Below are 19770 nucleotides of genomic sequence, written 5' to 3' on the forward strand. Positions count from 1 at the left end.
CTCTCCCCTTTCACTTCTTCAGCTGTCCTGTAATTAAAGGCCTAAAATGCCCACCCCAAAAAAAGAAGTATCAGACAGCAATTATTATTACTTTGTGTTGCAAGCCAAAGTTAAACATGTTTTTGTTTATTTCATCAGAGTTTATTGATTAAGATTGAGGATGATATGAGATTTCAGTTACTATTGCACTCTATTGAGTTTTTCAGTAAAGCTCACTATATACTTTGTTTGTATTTTGAGTTGCTACATAACCAATTATTTAAACTAGACTAGAACAGGTCTCCTTATGAGTGTATTTCCCAGTTGTAGTTGCCTTCCTACTTCTGTGACAGGCAATATTGTGCCCTCAACTCCCACCAGGGGCCGCCTGCTTCCTGCTGAACTCACATCTGGCAAAACATCTTCCAGTAAAGCAGCGGTGGCGTCACTGCTTTGATTTTTGGTCCTTTAAGGATGCATCATGCTTAACAGCAGGCTGTGGTTATCTCTTCTCTCATCTGAGTTTAAGACGTGGAGTCATTAGTCAGACTGTTATGACAAGTCTGTTGCTGTCATTTTAATCATAATTACACCAAACATGCAGTCTGTTTCTACCTACTAGAAGCAGCGTCAAGCTAGCCAAAGCTAGCAGAAACAGGCCAGGAAGTTAGGCAGTTTACCCATACATTTTGTTTTACCTTGCCACAAAAGAATTAGGCCTATTGCCTTTTTCCTAACACTGAGTGAAAACATATACAGAGCCACTGAACATTTCTTTAAGTTAAGGTAGGTTACAAACATTTCTTTAGTGCAAAGTTAGTGCTCTAGCCCAAAGATCTTCAACAAGGGGAGCAGGACCCCTATAGGGAGCCCTCAGATTTACTGCAGGGGGGCCGCCAAATTTTTATTATTATTAAGTTTTTTTCAAAAATGTAAATGTCTTAACATGAATCCAACATATAATTAGCAAACATAAATCAGCCTATTAATGAAAATAAAACATTAATGATATGCTAAGTGGCCTGTTGGTGACTAAAGTAGCCATCCACAGATACAATAAGGATTCAGTGTGCCACATGTACAATATATTTAACATTAAAACATGATTTATAAAAACATTCCAACAATTATTATTTTAAAAGCTTAGTATTCTTTTCACTAAAAAGCTATGTATAAAGGCTTTAGGCCGCCCTACACGTTATTGTGGGCCCAGTTTATTATGCAAACCTAATTTTGTACTATAATATAAATTAACATAAATTACTGTAAAATCAGAATCAGAATCAAAAAGCAGTTTATTGCCACAGTTGTGGAACTGTATGAACTTTGCCTTGGTGATTGGGTGCATACATACAAACATATCAATCATTATTGACAAAACAATAAAGGTAATGGTACTTTATTGTCACAAACTCATACATGTAGCAACATTCCTTCTCTGCATTTAACCTATCCTTTAAGGGAGCAGTGGGCCACCATTTATGGGGACCAGCGACCAACTCCAGATTAGAGCCAGTGCCTTGATCAAGGGCACTGACTGGAGAATTTAGGACATGTTTTTTGATGGTGGGGGAAACCGAAATCTTCTAGGAGGATCCTGGCATATGGTCAGCACTTGTACGAAACCTCTGCCACAAGCAAGGTGTCGTCTATGAAGTAGCTGTTTTTGTAGATCCAGCTTCTTTGCCCGTAATTAATTAATACAGTCCAGTACAATAATCCCGGTCTGATCTCTAGTGGTGTGGATCAGCGGAAGTACATTTCCAGGATAAAGCCTGACATCCGGCGCGTGGCTCGTGAGCCAGATGTCGGGCTTTTCCCCTCCCCTTCCGCTCCTTGTGTGTTGCCGTTCTCAAAGTCCCTTTGCAACAGTAAACAACAACAAACTTTGAGCTAAAGCAACCAACATGCTGAAAATGGGGAGTTTTTACAAAAGTTTGGATAGTACAATAAGTCAGGCCTGCTTGGGTCCGTCAATGAATGACAGTAAAGAATTACAAAGAACACTGTGGCCAAGGCTGCTTCAGATAAACATTCACACACATTTACACTCTGATGCATCGGGAGCAATTTGTAGTGTGTCTTTCCCAAGGACACTTTGGCATGGAACTGCAGGGCCAGGGATCAGACTACCAACCTTACCACCCGAGCCGCAGCCACCCCCAAAAGGCCGTGGGGCTAACCATTGGGCAACCATGCTGTAACAGAGACAAACATATAAGAAAATATCTGTTAAGCAGATGTATGTAGATGATTTATGTAAGGCAGATGTATAGTCCAGGATGGAAAGTGTTTTGGCTAGGGGGGGCGACAATATCCCCTTGCATTTCACAATTTTTGCAAATCTGGATTGTATGCTTTAGTTTATAAATGAAGATCAACACATTGGTAGGATGTGTAAGGCGGGTAAACTAATAAAATCATGATCATTAACTTTATAAAACATCTGAGTAGGAACCATGGGCCTTTAACAACAAATTATTAGATACCCTACCTTTGACGTCATGGATTTCATGACAGAAGGAAAATAAATTGGATAGCCTAAGTAAGATCTATGGCTGTGGCTCAGTGGTAGAGCGGTTGCCTGCCAATCGGAAGGTTGGTGGTTCGATCCTCGCCCCTGCAGTCATGGTCGAAGTGTCCTTGGGCAAGACACTGAACCCCGAGTTGCCCCCGGTGCTGCGCATCGGAGTGTGAATGAGTATGAATATTTATCTGATGAGCAGGTGGCACCTTGTACGGCAGCCCCGGCCACAGTGTATGAATGTGTGTGAATGGTGAATGTTTCCTGTAGATGTAAAAGCGCTTTGAGCAGTTGTTAAGACTGGAAAAGCACTATATAAATACAGCACATTTACATTTACATTTTTAGTCCAGCAGCGTGTGGGTGAACTCCAAAAATACCTGATCCAAAATTTCCTTTGATGGAGGCAGCAGCTTAATAGCGGTTTTTGTGCTTGAGCATACCTGCCTGGAAAACTCCAACTCTTTCACACTCCACACCCCAAGTTTGTGATTTTAGGAAATGTGTCTCCAGAGCCATATAGTCCTAATCACGATCTTCTCAGACTAAAAACCACCCAGAACTACAGAAGACTAGGCCTATAGCCCACAACTGTTTAATAGGCTGACATAACTTAGGCTAGGCTAACCATGAAGTTAGCAGTGAAGTGGTACTGGGCCAAATGCACTTCCAGAGAAACTGAATACTTTTACTTTGAAGCCAGCATAGGCTGGTTTCCGGTATTGTTTCTGTGTATTGATGCAGGCGCCAGCAGACATTTGGACAGCGCTTTTTGCGGTCGCAGTAGGGACAACAGACCTCACACTCAGCGCGCATACACACAGACACAGTGAGACGCGCAAACGAAAAAGAAAAATCTCTTTGTTGGCTTTATTAATCCCCACAGCCTTCAACAGGCTCATGGAGAGCGGAGCCCTGCTTGTCCGCACCAGGGGCAGGTTTATCGGATGCCTTTCGCCACAGCAGCGCCGTTTCTTTTCCATTCAGGATTAATTGGTTGACCAATGGCTCCAAAACATGTGCTCCTCTCCAACAGCGGCAGCAGTGACCCCGGGGTTGGAGGGGTAAGAAACAAAAGGGACCTCCGCTCTTCCTCTCCGAGGGCATGGATCCTGAATGCGGGGATGGTGGCCGTCTGTTCGCCGAGTAACGGGAAGAGGACGCGAGCGCCGTTTGGGATGCTGGCCCGGTGGTTTGTGGCCATCGGCGCGGTGCTGATGCTGATGCTGCAGAGCACCTTGGCCGCTGACGGTAAGCCACTGATGCTGTGTTCATTATGCAACCTGTAAGATTGGACCTTTATTCCGTGTAATCAGACAAATAAACCATTTAGCCCGACCGCCTGAGTGGCGCTGGATGTTCACAGTCCCATTCCAGTCTCAAGCTCGCTTGATTTACCATATTATCAGCCCCATGCAGTTCTTTATTGGCCAGTTTAGGAGAAGATCAGTGTGTGGAAGATGTCACCTCTGTTGATGTAGACTATAGGCCTGCGTGATAAGACAACAGCTCTGTTCCAGGCTGTGTTCTCTTTTTGACGCGTCTGGGGATGTTCTCCGATGGGAGTGATGTTCGGATTGCACTTTCTATATGTCTGTTGTATTTAAATAATCAGCGTAGTAACACACAGGCCCTAACCAACGTCCCCAAACACGCAGCTGGAGCACACAGGGGACCGCAGCGCTGCGCCGCGCCGTGCCGTGCCGAGCCGCGCCGCACAGCGCGTTCACCGCGGCCGTTTCTAGCCGTCTAAGGTGGGAACTTTTAATCCATTCACGGAGCATCGAGACCCGAGGTCGTCACTCTCGAACACCATCCATAGGGGACGTTTCATACTGGCACTGATTCATAATTTATGATTTCCGTGTCTCCACAGCCATCCGAGGAAAACATAAAAATAGCAGCAAAGACTTAATATTTCAGTCATGACAGGACATTCTTGTACTTCAGTGGGGGTTTGTAATATTTTTTATATAATATCGACTACAAAATGCAATTTATCTTTTGATCCCTCTTTTGACATCACTCTTTTGATTATTATTTTTGTAATATTTTTATTACCGAATAGGTATCATTAAAGGAATATGGGTTTTGAAGCACTGGAAGGTGCTCAGCTGAGCTTTCAGGCTGCATAACCTCAACCACAACCAACTTTTAGGCGTCACTGTTTGTCATTTGCGGTTCATAGTCAAATTTTATTGATTCGATTTTTGACACCTTCTTGAAAACAATTTAACATCAAGGATAGTCAAGTAGGCCTATATACAACTGACATAAATATACCCAAAGTAATAAAGCATCCTTTACAAGAAGTAGACATAGACAAAATGGAGATGTAAATGCATCCAAGATTAATTTGGAATCCATTTAAGACAGGTCTAGAGTTGCTCAGAGATGCAGCCGGCTATTAAAGGATTTTTTCACCCACATTATTTAGAAAATAAAATAAATAACAACAACATTTATTTCACTCAGTTTTTAGTTTTATTTGCAGACGTTTGGATATGTTGGCCTCTTAGACTTCTAATGCCAACTCACATTGGAGCTAAATGGAACTTCAATGTTGGTGCTGGCAGCACTGAAGATGACATTTGAAAAACTTAAATGTCAAATGTCTTGTCTCTTTCCAGGAATAATGACTGTGTTTCACTCAGGCCCCATTTCACAGACAACTGTGGAAGGTCATGGTGGGGCAGAAGTTAAACAATATATCTATTAGCTTTTCTCAATTATAATGATCCAATAAAACCAAAACAACACAAAAATATAACAAGTCTGTATGTTTCACAGCTGTCACAATACAAGGAATCCAAAAAATCCAAAAAAGCAATGTCAATCCCCACCCAAAACGAAAAGAAAATAACAAGATAGGATATATGCTTCCTTCTGTTGTTTTTTAATAAACAGTAATCAACATTATCATTTCTTTTACATTTTATGGACAACAAATAATACCTTCTTAGGCAAACATAATTGTGTGCCACTCAACAATCTATCTTGCCTAAACACCCCATCTACAAAGGATGTACATTATACTTTGTACATATACTCAATACTCTATAAAATAAGAAACGTATCACTATTGTTTTCCTAAATTGAGTAATTTAGGACGAAAGCAGAAACGGTCCCTTTCTGTTTTAGATTAAATTTAAAGGTCTGATTAAATTGTTGAACAGTTTACTGGCTGCTTTGTTGGCTTGTTGCTATTTTAAATTTTGATAGTTATATAAGTGATTGGCTGGCTAACTTACACTGAGAGTTAGAAAGTTAGAAAAAGACTCCTTAGCAACCTTTCTCATTAACTTTCAAACTGGAAAACAATGAAATACTGGCTGATTATAATAACACATGCCAACACTATTCAGGGTGTAATTTGAGGGTAATAAGGAACGACAGCTCCTCTGTGTTAGGCACAAATGTATTAAATGGATACCGCCTTGTTAAAGATGCCCTGCCACACAAAACCGTTTTTACTTGAATTTTTTGAAATATGATAGGTCCATACGTGTTTGTGTTTTATCGTGAATGTGGAAATGAACTGGTAATTCCTCTGTCAGCTCAAGCCACTGAAAAAAATAAGCGGAGGAATCAGGCCAATTACAAAAGCTGGTCAGACTGACGTCATGTTGCCTGAGCTCATTACTATTCATGAACTCGCCCAGTTGCGCTAGGTAAAGGATACTGATAGCCAGGCTCTCATTCAAGCTGTTAGCCAATCAGAGTCAAGAAGCTTAGCTCGTTGAATAGTAATGAAGACTGGCACAAAGGCTTTCTATACCACACTAGAAGGGCTTGAAACAAGGTAACCAAGGCATTTGTTCCATAACAAATGTTACAGAGTCTATGGTAGAACTTCAGACATTACCACAAAGTCATGAAATACTGTACGTGTGGCAGGGCCCCTTTAAGCACAGGTTTGAAAATAAAAGTGGAGCTACAGAGTATGGAGAAGATTGCCAAATGATTTGGAAAAAGACAGTTTATCTGCCCAGCATCCCCAGTTAAATCTAAGCAAATTGCCCACTCACACACAACATATCCTTTCTTTTATATCATACTGCTGTGCCAGAGCGAGCATTTCCATAGCATGGCTTGGGGGAGATTTGACTTTCTCTCTCTTACCTGGTTTATCAAGCATTCAGCTGTTTCAGGTCTTTTAGAGAAAACCTTTTTTGTATTCTCCATCTCCATTTGTAATACAAAAGGATGTTTTGGAGGCTGATGCCTAGGCTGTGTGTGTGTGTGTGTGTGTGTGTGTGTGTGTGTGTGTGTGTGTGTGTGGTATGTTTGGGGTGGTGTGGTGTGGTGTGGTGTGTGTGTGTGTGTGTGTGTGTTGTGTGTGTGTGCTTTCTTAAATAGGTCTACATAGACCTTCATCCACAGTCAATAGCTAGTCTATGGTCCATGTTGCCATGGGAACAGATCTGCAGCTAGTACTTTTCTCAGTGTGTGTCTGTGTTTGTCAGTCAGAGATTGAAATAACATCTGAGTAAGTGCCAGGTTAGAGTCTGTTGCCCAATAATCAGCGTCAGATGACACACCAGTGCGTATAAACCATTCTCAGAAGCACTGATTTGTGGGTTTGAACTGAACTTACCCCCCCCCCCCAGCTGCTAAACATCCGGCTTTTGGGTCATCTGAGTCACCTACCACATTGTTTTCTTAGAATGAAACATCATTTGTGTATGTAACCCCTTTCTCCACTTGACATATATTACACATATTTGGAGGAAAACACATAACCTAGATATACCAGAGGTGTCCAGAGGGCTCTGGGCAATAAAGGAAGATTACATGATTGGGGCTACAGTCAGTAACTGATTTGTTGAAAATGAACAGGAGCAAGTGGCAAGATGGCAGATTATATTTTCTTTTCATATCTTTCCTTTTTATAAGTCTGTTATAAAGAGAGACACCTCTCACAGCTTTTGTATTTATATCTAGTCTAATGATGTAATTACTAAAAACAGAAATACTGTACATGAAACAAGCACAAAATTCTGATCTAAGTCAAGAATTATCTGATCTAAAAATAACTAAACATACCTAAAAAGTCTGAAAATAAATGTCCAAACCCATTTGTCAACTTGGGGTTCACATAATCTTAGCCCCTCTATGAATGGCATTTCACAAAAGACACTGGCAACCAGTCTAGCTACTGTTTTTAGTCATGGGGCAACAATGTCAAAGGGTCAGTTCACCAAAATGTTAATCAAAAGCAATGTATGCACTTACTGTATTTCTAGTGGTATTTTGCCATGCAAATAGTTTGGGTTTAATTTGCCTATTGAGGGATGTGAGATTTTTGCAGCCTCCCACAATAAACGGAAGTGAACAACATTTTATTTGCCGAAAGGGTGCTGAAAAGGAATCAGACTCACCGCTAGAGTCTAATATCTTGGCCGGGACAGTGAGGAATTGAATGACAGGCCACAAAGTCACAGATAAATCCTTTGCTGATCATCATTTATCTGCTGCCATCAATCAAAGAGATCGATTTTGCTGATTAGGTGCAATATGTCCTGGCTCCTTTCTGTCTCCTGAAGTTTCTGAGAGCGCAGGAGTTGGCTAAGGATCAGAACTCTGAGAATCTGCACTCTGTGAAACTGATTAAAAGTTCAATGTCTGCCCAGAAAAAGTTTCTTGCATCTAATAAGAAGAAAAGCAGTGTTACAGTTGTTGGTACCTGCCTATACAAGAGAGAAAGAAAGTAAGTAAGTAAGAAAGAAAGCAATAAAGAAAGCAACGAAGAAAGCGGGCAATCAGTCAGATTCAGACTTACTGATGTTGAATTAAATTGTGATTACAGGGTCAATACAATTTCAACTCAGAGTAAAGATTGGCATTAAGAGGGTGTTATATTGCATGTTGCTGCTTCATATCAGTACAGTCACACACAGTGAACTTGATGAGATCCGGATATGCAGAGCTTTTACACTGTTAAAGCTGATTTGGATACAGCATTGTGTCACAATGACTCATTCCGAATCTGGTTTTGCATTAGATCATGTAAAGGATAAAATCTATAAATATTTATCTTTGCAGAGATTTACTAGATGTGAAAGGAGAGTGCTTTTACTGTGTGTTTTCCTGCATATGTCAATTTTTAGTATTTGACTCATAATTGCAGCGAATTCCACAAGGTTCATGATGCACTTAATCACCAAGCTCGTGTGTAATGCATACAGACTGTCAGATGTGATGGGAACTTTGATGATTGTCGACAGATGAGCACGCTTGCTGTGTTACAACCTGCTTTATTTGACGTCAGCTACTTGGCTCCATAAGGATTCTCGCTCAGACACGGTTGTCCACGGTTTAGAAACCTAGACAAATTGAATGAATGGCAGCAAGTGTCGCTGTGTCCTCTTCAGAGCTAAAGTAAATAACTTTTCCAAAATTTAGTTTGAAAGTTTGTTGAAGTCACAGTTCATTTTATTAATTTATTTTGTGTCAAAGCATGTATCTTAAGATGTATTAGGAAGGTAATGTCACCTAATATTGGAAAATAAAGCACGTGCTTCACCAAGTATGGTAAAGCCATGCCAAAACCTAAAATCCATATCTTGTAAGCAATAATATGCAACAAGATAGTCAATTAATTATTAAACAAAACAAATACAACCTAAAAGTAATCTTTTTTTAAATTCAGGCAGTATAAGTATAATGGGAGAATAAGCCTGTATTTTCATTACTATTAACAAATTCCATAAAAAGACCAACACCATCAATGAACTGATCTTACTCCCAAGTGCAGTATTGTCTCTGTTGTCAGAGCCTGACGTATAGCTCAAATGTTGAGTCACACTGTTCCATTATTAACATGACCACAGACACACACTGTAGTTTATTGTACTTTTATTTAAAGATTTTTGGGATTGTTTGTGAACAACAGGGAATGGCTTTTCAATACTACTCGCCACCGTTATCGTTCTGTGATCACAAAATAGGCTTGCAATTGAAGTATATTACTTTACAATTTGTAATTAACACACGAAAATAACAGCATTAACGTGATCTGTACACAATTCAATAGATTAAATAACTTAATAATTTCACAAACCGCCATGAGACTGGGCATCGTAATTCCCTTAGCCGCACAAGCAGGCCCGACCGGGGTCCTTGCTCTGATTTCCCCCCCGCCTTCGTTGCATCCTATTCCCGGAAACAATCCAGTGAGCGCCCAGTGGTCTTGCTGTGTCCTCCAGAGGACAGGTTGTCACTGCCCGATGTGAGTCGAGTACAAATTTGAAACGCACGTGCTCACTGAAAGATTTGTGAAATCCATAAAATAAACATTTCTCATTACAAACAATAAAAAAATATGGAAATAATTTCAAAAACCTTTTAGCTATCTATGATTGTTTGTTGCTAACGTTAGCTCAAAACACCATTCAACAGACAGCCTTTGCTGCTAACTTGTAGCCAGCAGTGAACAAACTTCGTTGAGTAGGTCCATTTTTACTGTATTCACATTGGAGAAGTCTCTTGTTAGCATCTTGTAGGCCACTTGTTGCAAAGTTACACATGCGCATCTCACATCTGCACTTGTCGCAAAGCATGCCGACTCAAATCTGCACTCGACTCACATCGGGCAGTGCAAGGTCATGCCTTTGCAACAAAAACTTGAAGTTTATAGGTAATTTAGCACTGTAGTGGTGATGACCATGTCAGTAACTATGTAGCTACATGGAAACAGACAATTGATGCATGTGGCATGCACAGTGATAGCGTTAGAGAAAGCTAGCTGTAGTCTCACACTGAAGTCCCGGTGTAGCAGGAATAGGTAAACAGTGTGCAGATCGCTCTGAGAAGCAGGGTGTTGCTAGCGTGGCTAAGGGAAATACCACACTAATCGACAAGCCTCCAACACCAGATCGATCACACACAAGTGGATGAGCTACAAATGCACACGGAACTGCTCCATGATGATTATCACAGAAGCCTGACTGAACACACTTATCACGGATGGCAGCTAGCAGCTAGCAGCTAACAGGGTGAGCTAGCTACCGTCAGGATAGAGACAGGGTAGGCCAACTGGTAGGTGAATTTAATTAATTTATGTCTGAGTTGAAAACGCATATTGTTATGACGTAAGTGCCCGATTCATGTTGCACAGACATTTTGATTGCATTTTGTTTCTGTTAAGAGGCACAAAGGCTCTCTAAAACCTTCCCAGACAACTGGCATTTTAGCTCAGTGGAAGCTCGTACACGTTGCTGCAGCTACTCTGTGTTGCCTGCACCGATTCGGGTTGTTTTTTTTCCGAAAGTAAACGCATATTTATAGCAATCAAGATTAATGTAAAAATTGGCCGGAATTCTCCTTTAAACTGCAAGTAAATAACTAAAAGATAAACATTTCATTTTGCAGCTTTAATTTATGCCAGACATCAACTGTCCTTGCATCACCATACTGCCCCTTTTTCCCCTTAATCTGAGGAGCTCAGATGATCAGAGGTGTAGCAGTCCATCTAAAAGAAGGATTCTAGGCAGAAGGGGGGTAAGCTCTGCATCATCCCCACACATGTTCTCAGCGTTAAAGCAGCAGTGGCTCATTTTGCATCGCTCTGCTCAGCTGCACTCCATTCTGTACTTCTCTGTGCCTCTCTGATTATGCACTGCTGGAGCAATTCCCCCTGACAAGAAGTTGGCGCTTTAGCTATAACATCCCAAACAGACCATAAGAACATTCTGACAGTGGTAGGCAGTGGAGATTTTATTAATCCATGTCAATAATATTGTAATGTGCTGCAAGAAAGGGACGTTTCATAACAAAGTGCAAATCTTTTACCAAACGCCTCCTTTGTCTGATAGTGTTCTCTTTGCAATTTAGGTTGTTTATGACGCATATGAACCTCAGAGCCTCTTCTGCACTGCAGGTGGAATGTTTAATGACGCCTGCTTTCATGTCGAACGTCTCTCTTGGTAGCATTGTCATTCCTCTTAATGCTGCCAGTCAGAAACACGGAAGAAGCTTTATTACAAGTAAGACTAACTTTATTTTCTTACTTATAGCTCTGGCTCACATTGTTTTTGTGACTGTGACTAAACTAACCTGGCTAAACAGCTCTCACATCATCTGAGCTGGAGAGATGCCAGTTCACCTCCAGGGCACTGCCAGGTGCCCTTGAGCAAGGCTCAAGCAAGTGTGTGTGTGTGTGTGTGTATTTCAGTCCTGTTTCTAGTGAATGGTAAAATTCTAACAAAAAGTGTGAATTGTAATTTCCCCACTGGGAATCAATAAACAGTATAAATTATAAATTGGCCCATACCTGTAAGAAGGCTCCTGGCCCCCTAATGCATGGAAGGCCTTAACTGGGACATAGTTGCTCTGATATTCACCAAATTTACTACATCATTTGGTCCCATATTGCGGACATATTTTCAATGTACCTTTATTAGCTCTGCCCAACCGGAAGGCAGACGTTTTTAATTTATGCATTTTTCATGTGTTTTACATTCTTTCAAACTCATCCTAGGCGTCTCTTACTCCGATCTTCCCAATCCCAAAAATGATTACTCATAATGACAATACACCCCACAAAATGCTTGTTTAACGCTGCCCATGCTGACTGGTAAATGCCAACGCTATATTTTTTCACCAAATAAGAAATAGAAACTCATAAGAGCCATCTGAGTATGATGATATGACAGCTGCTTGGTGATACAAGCCTAAAATGACCTTCATTTTTTCACTATAAGCTCATGTTTTAGTGTGTCTCTTTTGTTTCCATGGTGATGTTTGAAATATTATCTTTGCTTATCTGTGATGGGAATGTGAACATGCATTTAAACAGCTTATCCTGAATTTGACCTCAGCCAGGATTTTGGCTATTATCCTGCTCACTCAGTGCATGCAAATAACAGCTAAATTCAGTCTCAACATATTTGGATGGCAGATTATATAGTAGTATTGATAAAAGATAGTGTGCTTGAATAACATACATTTCATTTGCCGGTAAAATTAGTCTGACAATCAGCAGCAATTAAGTAACTCTATTTACACATTTATTTTCCTCATTATGACCATCTGCTCGACCGAAGTTGCATTGATGTGTACACTGAACAATTGCTTTCAATGAGTAAAGTAATTATTTCCCCTGGGTAAAACAAAGTCAACCCACGTAGTTCTGACCTCCTCACACACTCGCTGTCTACTTACCAGCCCAAAGAAAACATGCTGTTCAAGACTTTATGTGTTAGGAAGCTATTAACTGTCCCTGCACTCAACAACCCATCATATTCTGGGTTTATGAGAAGGAAATGTTGAAAAAACAGTGTACCCGTTGGTTCATATGGCTCTATGAAAATCATTGTGAACATCAGATGTAGTTTGCTAAAGAGGCATTATAAAACCAGGACCTGAGTGGAAGTACTCAGAACCTTAAAGCCCATGTTGCAGGTTTAATTTCCCAAAAAATTTGCACTTATTGATTGTTGGTAATAAACATTCAAACTGTTATCCACTGTAAATGATATTGAAAAGTATCACATAACATAAAATAACACAAAAAAGTAGGTCATATTTTATAGTGGTTTACTTTTCTCCCACAATGCATTGCATGACGTCACACAAGGGAGACGATTAGCCAGCCAGCTTAGAGACCATTGACAGTTACGAGAGAGATAGAAGACAACAGTGTAAGAAAGAGTGTTCAGCAACAGATTATAGATAATACATACATATACATAGATAGCCTATATATATATAGCTAGATATAGAGACAGATAGACAGTATTTATAGATCTATTTAAAGAGAGAGAGATAGATAGCTATAGCTAGCATACCGGTATAGCTAGCGAGCTAGCTAGCTGTAGGTTAACTAGCTAGGTAGGAAGGTGGGTACAATTTGTCCGTGTTAGGCGGGTAGATTTTTCAAAGACGGACGTAACCAATTCAAAGATCTGAAAGTGAAACACAGCTCAGACGGGGGATGTTGTTCGGCTTTTCACAAGTTTAGAGCTAGCTAACTCTACGCCGCCGGACGTTAGCACAACAGCGTTAGCCTAGCCTGCTAGGTAAATATTACGACTGCCTTTGGTGTTGCCTATATATGCGTCCATGTTGTCAACATCATACATGTGGCATTAGTGCACCTTTTGTACCATAATTGTATTGAATGGAATAGTAAGCATCGCTCCTACGAGATGGGTGGGTTTTTGTTACGTTACACACAAAGCTAACTGGCTATAGTTAGCCTGTACGGATGCTAGCGGATTAACGTTGTGTAGCCAGCAACTTCGGCAGTAGAGTTTCGGTAAGCTAACCACGACAGCGTTGTCGCCCACAATCAACCTGCAGTGATGTTTGAAATGGAGACATGCATATCGTTTCTTTCCCCTGAGATCCTGGACATTATTTTCATTTATGACGTTAAAAATAAATGAAGAGTAGCCCGAGTGTGTGCGGTATGAGCTTCCCGACCGGAGGCTACTCGCCTACAGCACCCGCTCTCCACCGCAGCTTTGCCGCCCCACACACAAGCACTGGCCAAACAGCGACACGTTTTCACCGGAGGTTAGAGGTAAACACTTAGAAATAACACTCGGGGATGCCTTCTATTCCTATATCTAGATAAGTGTACCAGTACTTATCGAAATAACGACATGATCCCTGTCACTAGATCGAGAGAAAACGTTGACGTTCACTCGCTGCTATTCACGACAGTAAAAGTAAAGTCATTGTATGCACTGCTGCGTTGCTAAATAAAGGAATAAATGAAGGAGACTCCCCACAATCTTGACAATTCTCATTTGCCCTCTCACGTCTGTCAGGTTTGGAATTATTCGGCTGCGGCCTTTCCTCCTCTTCTCTCCCAGTCAGTCACCGTAGTTCTAGTGCCAGGCTGAGAATAACTCCCTTGAGTGACGTCAGCCGATTGACCCATAAACCGCGAATACCAAAAATGACCAAAAACTAACTTTTTTTTTTATTTGGAGACATTTTAAAAAATGATATATATATCTTGAGTGCTTTTTGTACCCAATAATCAACAGTGGTGGTTAACTTGCAACATTATTTTTTTATTTTTTAGAAACTATAAGTCTGTGATGTCTCCTTCACTGGCACAAACCGTCGGTGTAGCTGTTGTACTCACTCTGCTCTGAGTGTGTATGAGCGTGATTCTATAGTTCAGACACTTACATAAGACTAATTAGAGACTAATTAGTTAAGACTTTTATTTCTTTATTGTATATTAAAGAACTGCAGAGACTTAAGTTTCATCAACATTGCCATCTTTATCATCTTAACACCATCACTAGGTGGAGGCAGTCACCGATACTCTATAAGTTAGGGTAAGGATAACAACGACCAAGCTTAATCAGGTTAATGTCTGTGATCTCTACAGTCACTCTGTGCTCACACCATATGTGTCTTATAAAACACACACGCACACACACACACACACACATGCACACATACACACACACACACACACACACACAACTAAGAGTAGCGTGCCACCACAGGGGACACAGTAAGGGCAAGCACACATCACATGCTCAGGGCCAATCAAATTCACTCAGCTCACGTATTGGGTTTTGCATAGTCACATGGTGCATCCTGCAGCAATTTTTACATGTGTTTTACAGGAAAATCAATACTGCTTCACACACTAGAGCATATACAGATTCTCAGAACGCATGTCCAAAATATTAAAAAATCATCATTTAAAGTGCCATAACATTCTACTATGATTATGCAATTGCATAAGCGTGTGCGAGCGAGTGTTCACTTATGTGACAATACAAGTGTGTGATGTGTTTTTTTTTAGAGTGCACTTGAGTTAATAGGTTTTCATGTGCAAATTAGAGCTTTGAACTTCCCTCACACGATAGGAATGGAATTCCAGAAATCATTTTCAGGATATGAATGCTGCAGGGATTTCACATGAATGTATACATTGTAACAAATAAATAACAAAAATAAATAAAAAAAAGATCTGATTATTTTGATTATTGAACTATATTGAACTATTCCTTACTTTTTTATTTTGAAAAAAGTCAAAGTGCTTTTATACAAAAAGTTTATTATGCCTACTCCAATGCATTTCCTTTCTTCTATGAATTTTCCCTGCTGTTCAGACAGACAGGGCAACCCTGTGGGCTGGCAGATAGGCAGGGATGGTTCCTAACTTGAAAAATCTTTCCAGTAATGGCTTGTTAAACTGCAGTTTTCCTTGACCACTCTGAGGCATTGAAAACAAGCTGTAAACACAACTTTGATTTATTCTCACCTTTTGATTTAAATTTGTCAGCAACCAGCTGCCTATTTACACATCCAGGTACAGAGTAACATTAACATTCAATTGGATTCATGTTCCTGTTAGGCTCGCATTTCCAGACAGGGAAAAAATGAAAGCATAAAAACATTGTCATTTTATCCATTGTTGACCATTAATGGGTTCAAACCATCGGCAAACGTGATACAAAGTTTCACAATTTTGGTTACAATATCTAGAAAAAAAAGAAAGACACAATACAAAAAGTAAACTCGTCATCAGCAACTTTTATCCATGCCCATCAAAACTTGGCTTCTTTTACTTCTGGAACTAAAAAGTATAAAAATTTACAAACTCCTCTCCCCCAAGACATCACTATATAATGCAAGCGTGCAGCAGCAAATAATATTCTGACAATCAAAAATGCAGCCTGGATAGGTTCACATTCTGTTGGAGACATTTGCGTGACTAGTGCAGCAAAAAAAATAGGTCACTGATGAAACTTTAGCAACACTTTTACTTATATTTTAAATTAAACTATGTGCATGTTTAGTTGTTGACACATGGGTTATAAATCCCCTGAGGTTTTCTGACGTTTGTTCAGTTTGACAGTCCTACAGTTTCTTTGTTGAGCTTCTGGGATTGGTCCTGACGCTAAAAAGATCAATTTCAGACAATGCACAGGAGTGAGCAACCCTTAACCCATGATGTACTGTGCATCAAACTGCTTTGCTTTCCTTGCAGCCTATTCATTATAGATCTCCCCACTGCAGCAACTTACATTTCTTTGCATTTCTTTTACATTAACTTTGTCACGCAGCTCCTGCCTTCCGCTTTAATTATGCCCTGTTTACACTTTGGTTGTTAAGTTACAGTTGCTTACATTTTTTAAATCCAAATCTGTGCCTGCTGGGGTTGTGATTAATTATGTTTGCATTGCCAGGTTGCCTGACAAATTTAACTGTAAACAGGAGGAATTGGTTTCACATATTCCACATTTCCGCTGCAAAATTGTTGGCTAGATCCAAATGTGTGTCTCATGTCTTCCTCTGTATTTTCATACGGGCTTCCTGTTTGTTTTAAAATAGAGAATAATTCTGTAGGGGCTGCTCATCAGCACTTCAGCAAGTATTTTCTTCTCTCTTACACATTTGTTCTGTTATTTGTCATGTGTACTTTTGATGGTTTGATCTCCTCAAAAACCTAAGAGTCTTTCAGTGATGTAGTTGTAATGTTGCTTAGATAAGGTAAAGGCTGAAAATGGCAAAGTTTTTAAACCATCAGATAAACAAACAAGGCCTCCGCAACATCCATCCATTTACTTTATGGTAACCACACATTTGTACACACACATGCACAAACAGACACACACACACACACACACACACAACGATTTCATAGTAATCTATCGTCATCTTCCATCAAAGACTTGCTGTGACGCAAGTTAGGCCTCAGCAGCAGATTGGCTGCGAGAAATGAAGCGAGAGATGGGCTCTTAGCTGGCGTGTGTGTGTGTGTGTGTTTCTTAGGGTTTGGATGTGTTTGCTGTTCTGTGACTTTACTTCTGTAAGTCTGTCTGTGCTCTTGTGTGAGTGGTTCTCTATTTGCCATGTTTTTGCACCTGCATATCTCGGCTTTGCTTGTTTGAGTTTGTTTGCATGCATTGGATGTCTGGGTTTCTGTGTGTGTGCATGCTTGTCCATGGATCATCTGTGTGTGTGTGTGTGTGTGTGTGTGTGTGTGTGTGTGTGTGTGTGTGTGTGTGTGTGTGTTGTGTGTGTGTGGTGTGTGTGTGTGTGTGTTTGCTAGATGAAATAGATTTAGGCAGATGATGTTTTTCCCCTTGTGTATTGCTACACATGAGCTAAAGGCTCTGGAGTCCACTGATGTACAATTTGTGTGAGTGTGAGTGTGTGTGTGTGTGTGTGTGTGCATGCGTGCGTGCGTGTATGTTGGTGTCGGGCAATTTCACTAGATGCATCTTGTTAAAAAAAGACAGGAAGGTATTCAGCTTAGTAAACCCATAATCCTTAATTATTTAAAGTGCAGTATTAAAATGCAGGATTTCATCCATTTTTGTGTGTATTCTTAGAAAGAGTTTATGAACTCATAGGAAAAGCTGTGTCTGGCATTGAAGATGTGTTTGTATTGTGTTTAAGACTATATTTCTGAGGCCAAGTGGTCTGTATTTTAACAACCATTACAGGCAATAAATAAAAAATAATTAGCATTATTGAGGCTAACATCACTTCTTGGTTTTGTGAAAAAAGGGTCAAATCTTTCATCCTGAACCTAAATCAGGCTGCTCAGTAATTTATTGGCCCGCTGCTTTGCAATCAGTGAGCTGCAGTGCTTGATCATCTTCCACAATGTGAGCTGGAAGGACGATTGAAATGTGTAGAGTAGTGTGAAGTTTATGAAAACACAGCTAAATACATTCTTGTATTATTTTTTAATTGAATAAGCACAGTGTAGCATTGACACATGTTGTGCAGAAACACGGATTAGAACACATTAGATAACAAAGAGAATCAATTGACCTTTGCTGCTCCCATTTTCTACAATGCCAATACAGACCAATGTAAATGTGACTTTCTATGAGAAAGAGAGTGAGTGATGCCACTGTACTGTATTGTTAAGGGCTTTTCAGCAGTGAATGAAAGACACTGTGATTCAAAATGGAGGTTTATCACATAGTAAAATAATAATGGAATAATAAAATCTTAAGTTATGACAGCAGAGCCAACCTTGTGTCTCTGTGTGTTTGTGGGTTGATCAGTTCATCTGTGTAGAAAACCAGCCAAACTATTTCTCTTCGTTGAGAGATGACCTTTTTTTGCAGTGAATACAGAACTAATCGTATGAACATATTTCTTCTTCCGTGCCACAATCTGTAAACACGAGTGATTTAAGAGAACTTGTGGCATTCACCAATTTACTCACATTAGAATTCATCATCAGTCATGTACTGTATAGTCTGCCTTTCTACAATTCATTTTGAGTTTAAATATGTTCAACTGTTCAAAAATGTATGAACTCTCATAAAAAATCACTATCAAGGGCCACACTAACAGATACATTTGAGCAATTTTTAAATAAAAGATTAATTTTTGTTACTCTTGGGTAAGATTTTTGTGATAAAAATTGTCCACAGTGGAGCAGGTAGCAAGTTTATTACCGTAATAATGCTAATGATTCCACCTCACATACTTACACCTACTCATAAACAGGTGCTATGCACGAAGTTGAAACAAGTGATTTATACTTTGATTCTGTTTCCAAATCCAAATTAGTATACACATAAGAAACTTTTCTTGTAAACAACTCAAGCTCTTTAAAGCAAAACCTTTGGTATAGTCCCAGTGGTGGAGAAAAGGTGACAAATGCCTGTGATACATCAGACACCATAAAGACAATTAAAAAAATGGTCTAGGATGAACTTAAGGACTTTTCAGTTTGGTGCCAGCTGGAGACGTCCTTGAGTGGAAATAAGAGCCACATTGGCAGGTAGCCAATGAGAATTGAGTGATTCAGACGCGTAACTATGTAACTATTGGCCTGTAAGCAACTGCGTACCCTGCTTACAGGCCAATCAGGGGCCCGCATCACTGTAAGACATTAATTGACAGCCAGGGCCCCCTATCACATTTTCATTACTCGCGACAATGACCGCAGTACCACATGCAGCCACTGGCCAAGCGGGAGTGAGAAAAATTATTTTTCTTATTTCTGATATAAAGACGAGACGTGTGTGACTCGAACATCTCACATTTACCAACACAAAGTACAGCGAAAGACGTCCCGCCAACATGTACACATTTTAAAAACAATGTATGCTGTAACAATTTCCCGCTATAAACTTGATGAAAGTTCCTGCTGTTTCAGTCTTGTGGGCTCTCTGCGGCGGGCAGGGCTGCTGCTCAGTTCCCCCGGCGACTGACACACGTACACACATAAACCCACACAATCACACACGGTGGATGAAGGAAAAACCGCAGATGAGATGTACAGGATGACCTAAATTGAGGACAGCTACATTATT

The 19770-nt window shown here is 40.2% G+C and overlaps 1 protein-coding gene across 2 annotated transcripts in view; it reads left to right on the forward strand.

Annotated features, from left to right (window-relative positions):
- Positions 1-3253: 3253 nt before the first annotated feature.
- The window catches only part of kiaa1549la (KIAA1549-like a), a 233270-nt gene continuing 216753 nt past the window's right edge, over positions 3254-19770 (forward strand). For both annotated transcript variants that reach the window (XM_032523275.1, XM_032523276.1), the window contains exon 1: positions 3254-3754. In XM_032523275.1, coding sequence (XP_032379166.1) covers positions 3508-3754 — 247 coding nt within the window. In that variant the 5' untranslated portion in view covers positions 3254-3507. The remainder of the gene's footprint in view (positions 3755-19770) is intronic.

Source organism: Etheostoma spectabile, chromosome 8, assembly GCF_008692095.1.
Source record: "Etheostoma spectabile isolate EspeVRDwgs_2016 chromosome 8, UIUC_Espe_1.0, whole genome shotgun sequence".
In the NCBI taxonomy this organism is placed as follows: Eukaryota; Metazoa; Chordata; class Actinopteri; order Perciformes; family Percidae; genus Etheostoma; species Etheostoma spectabile.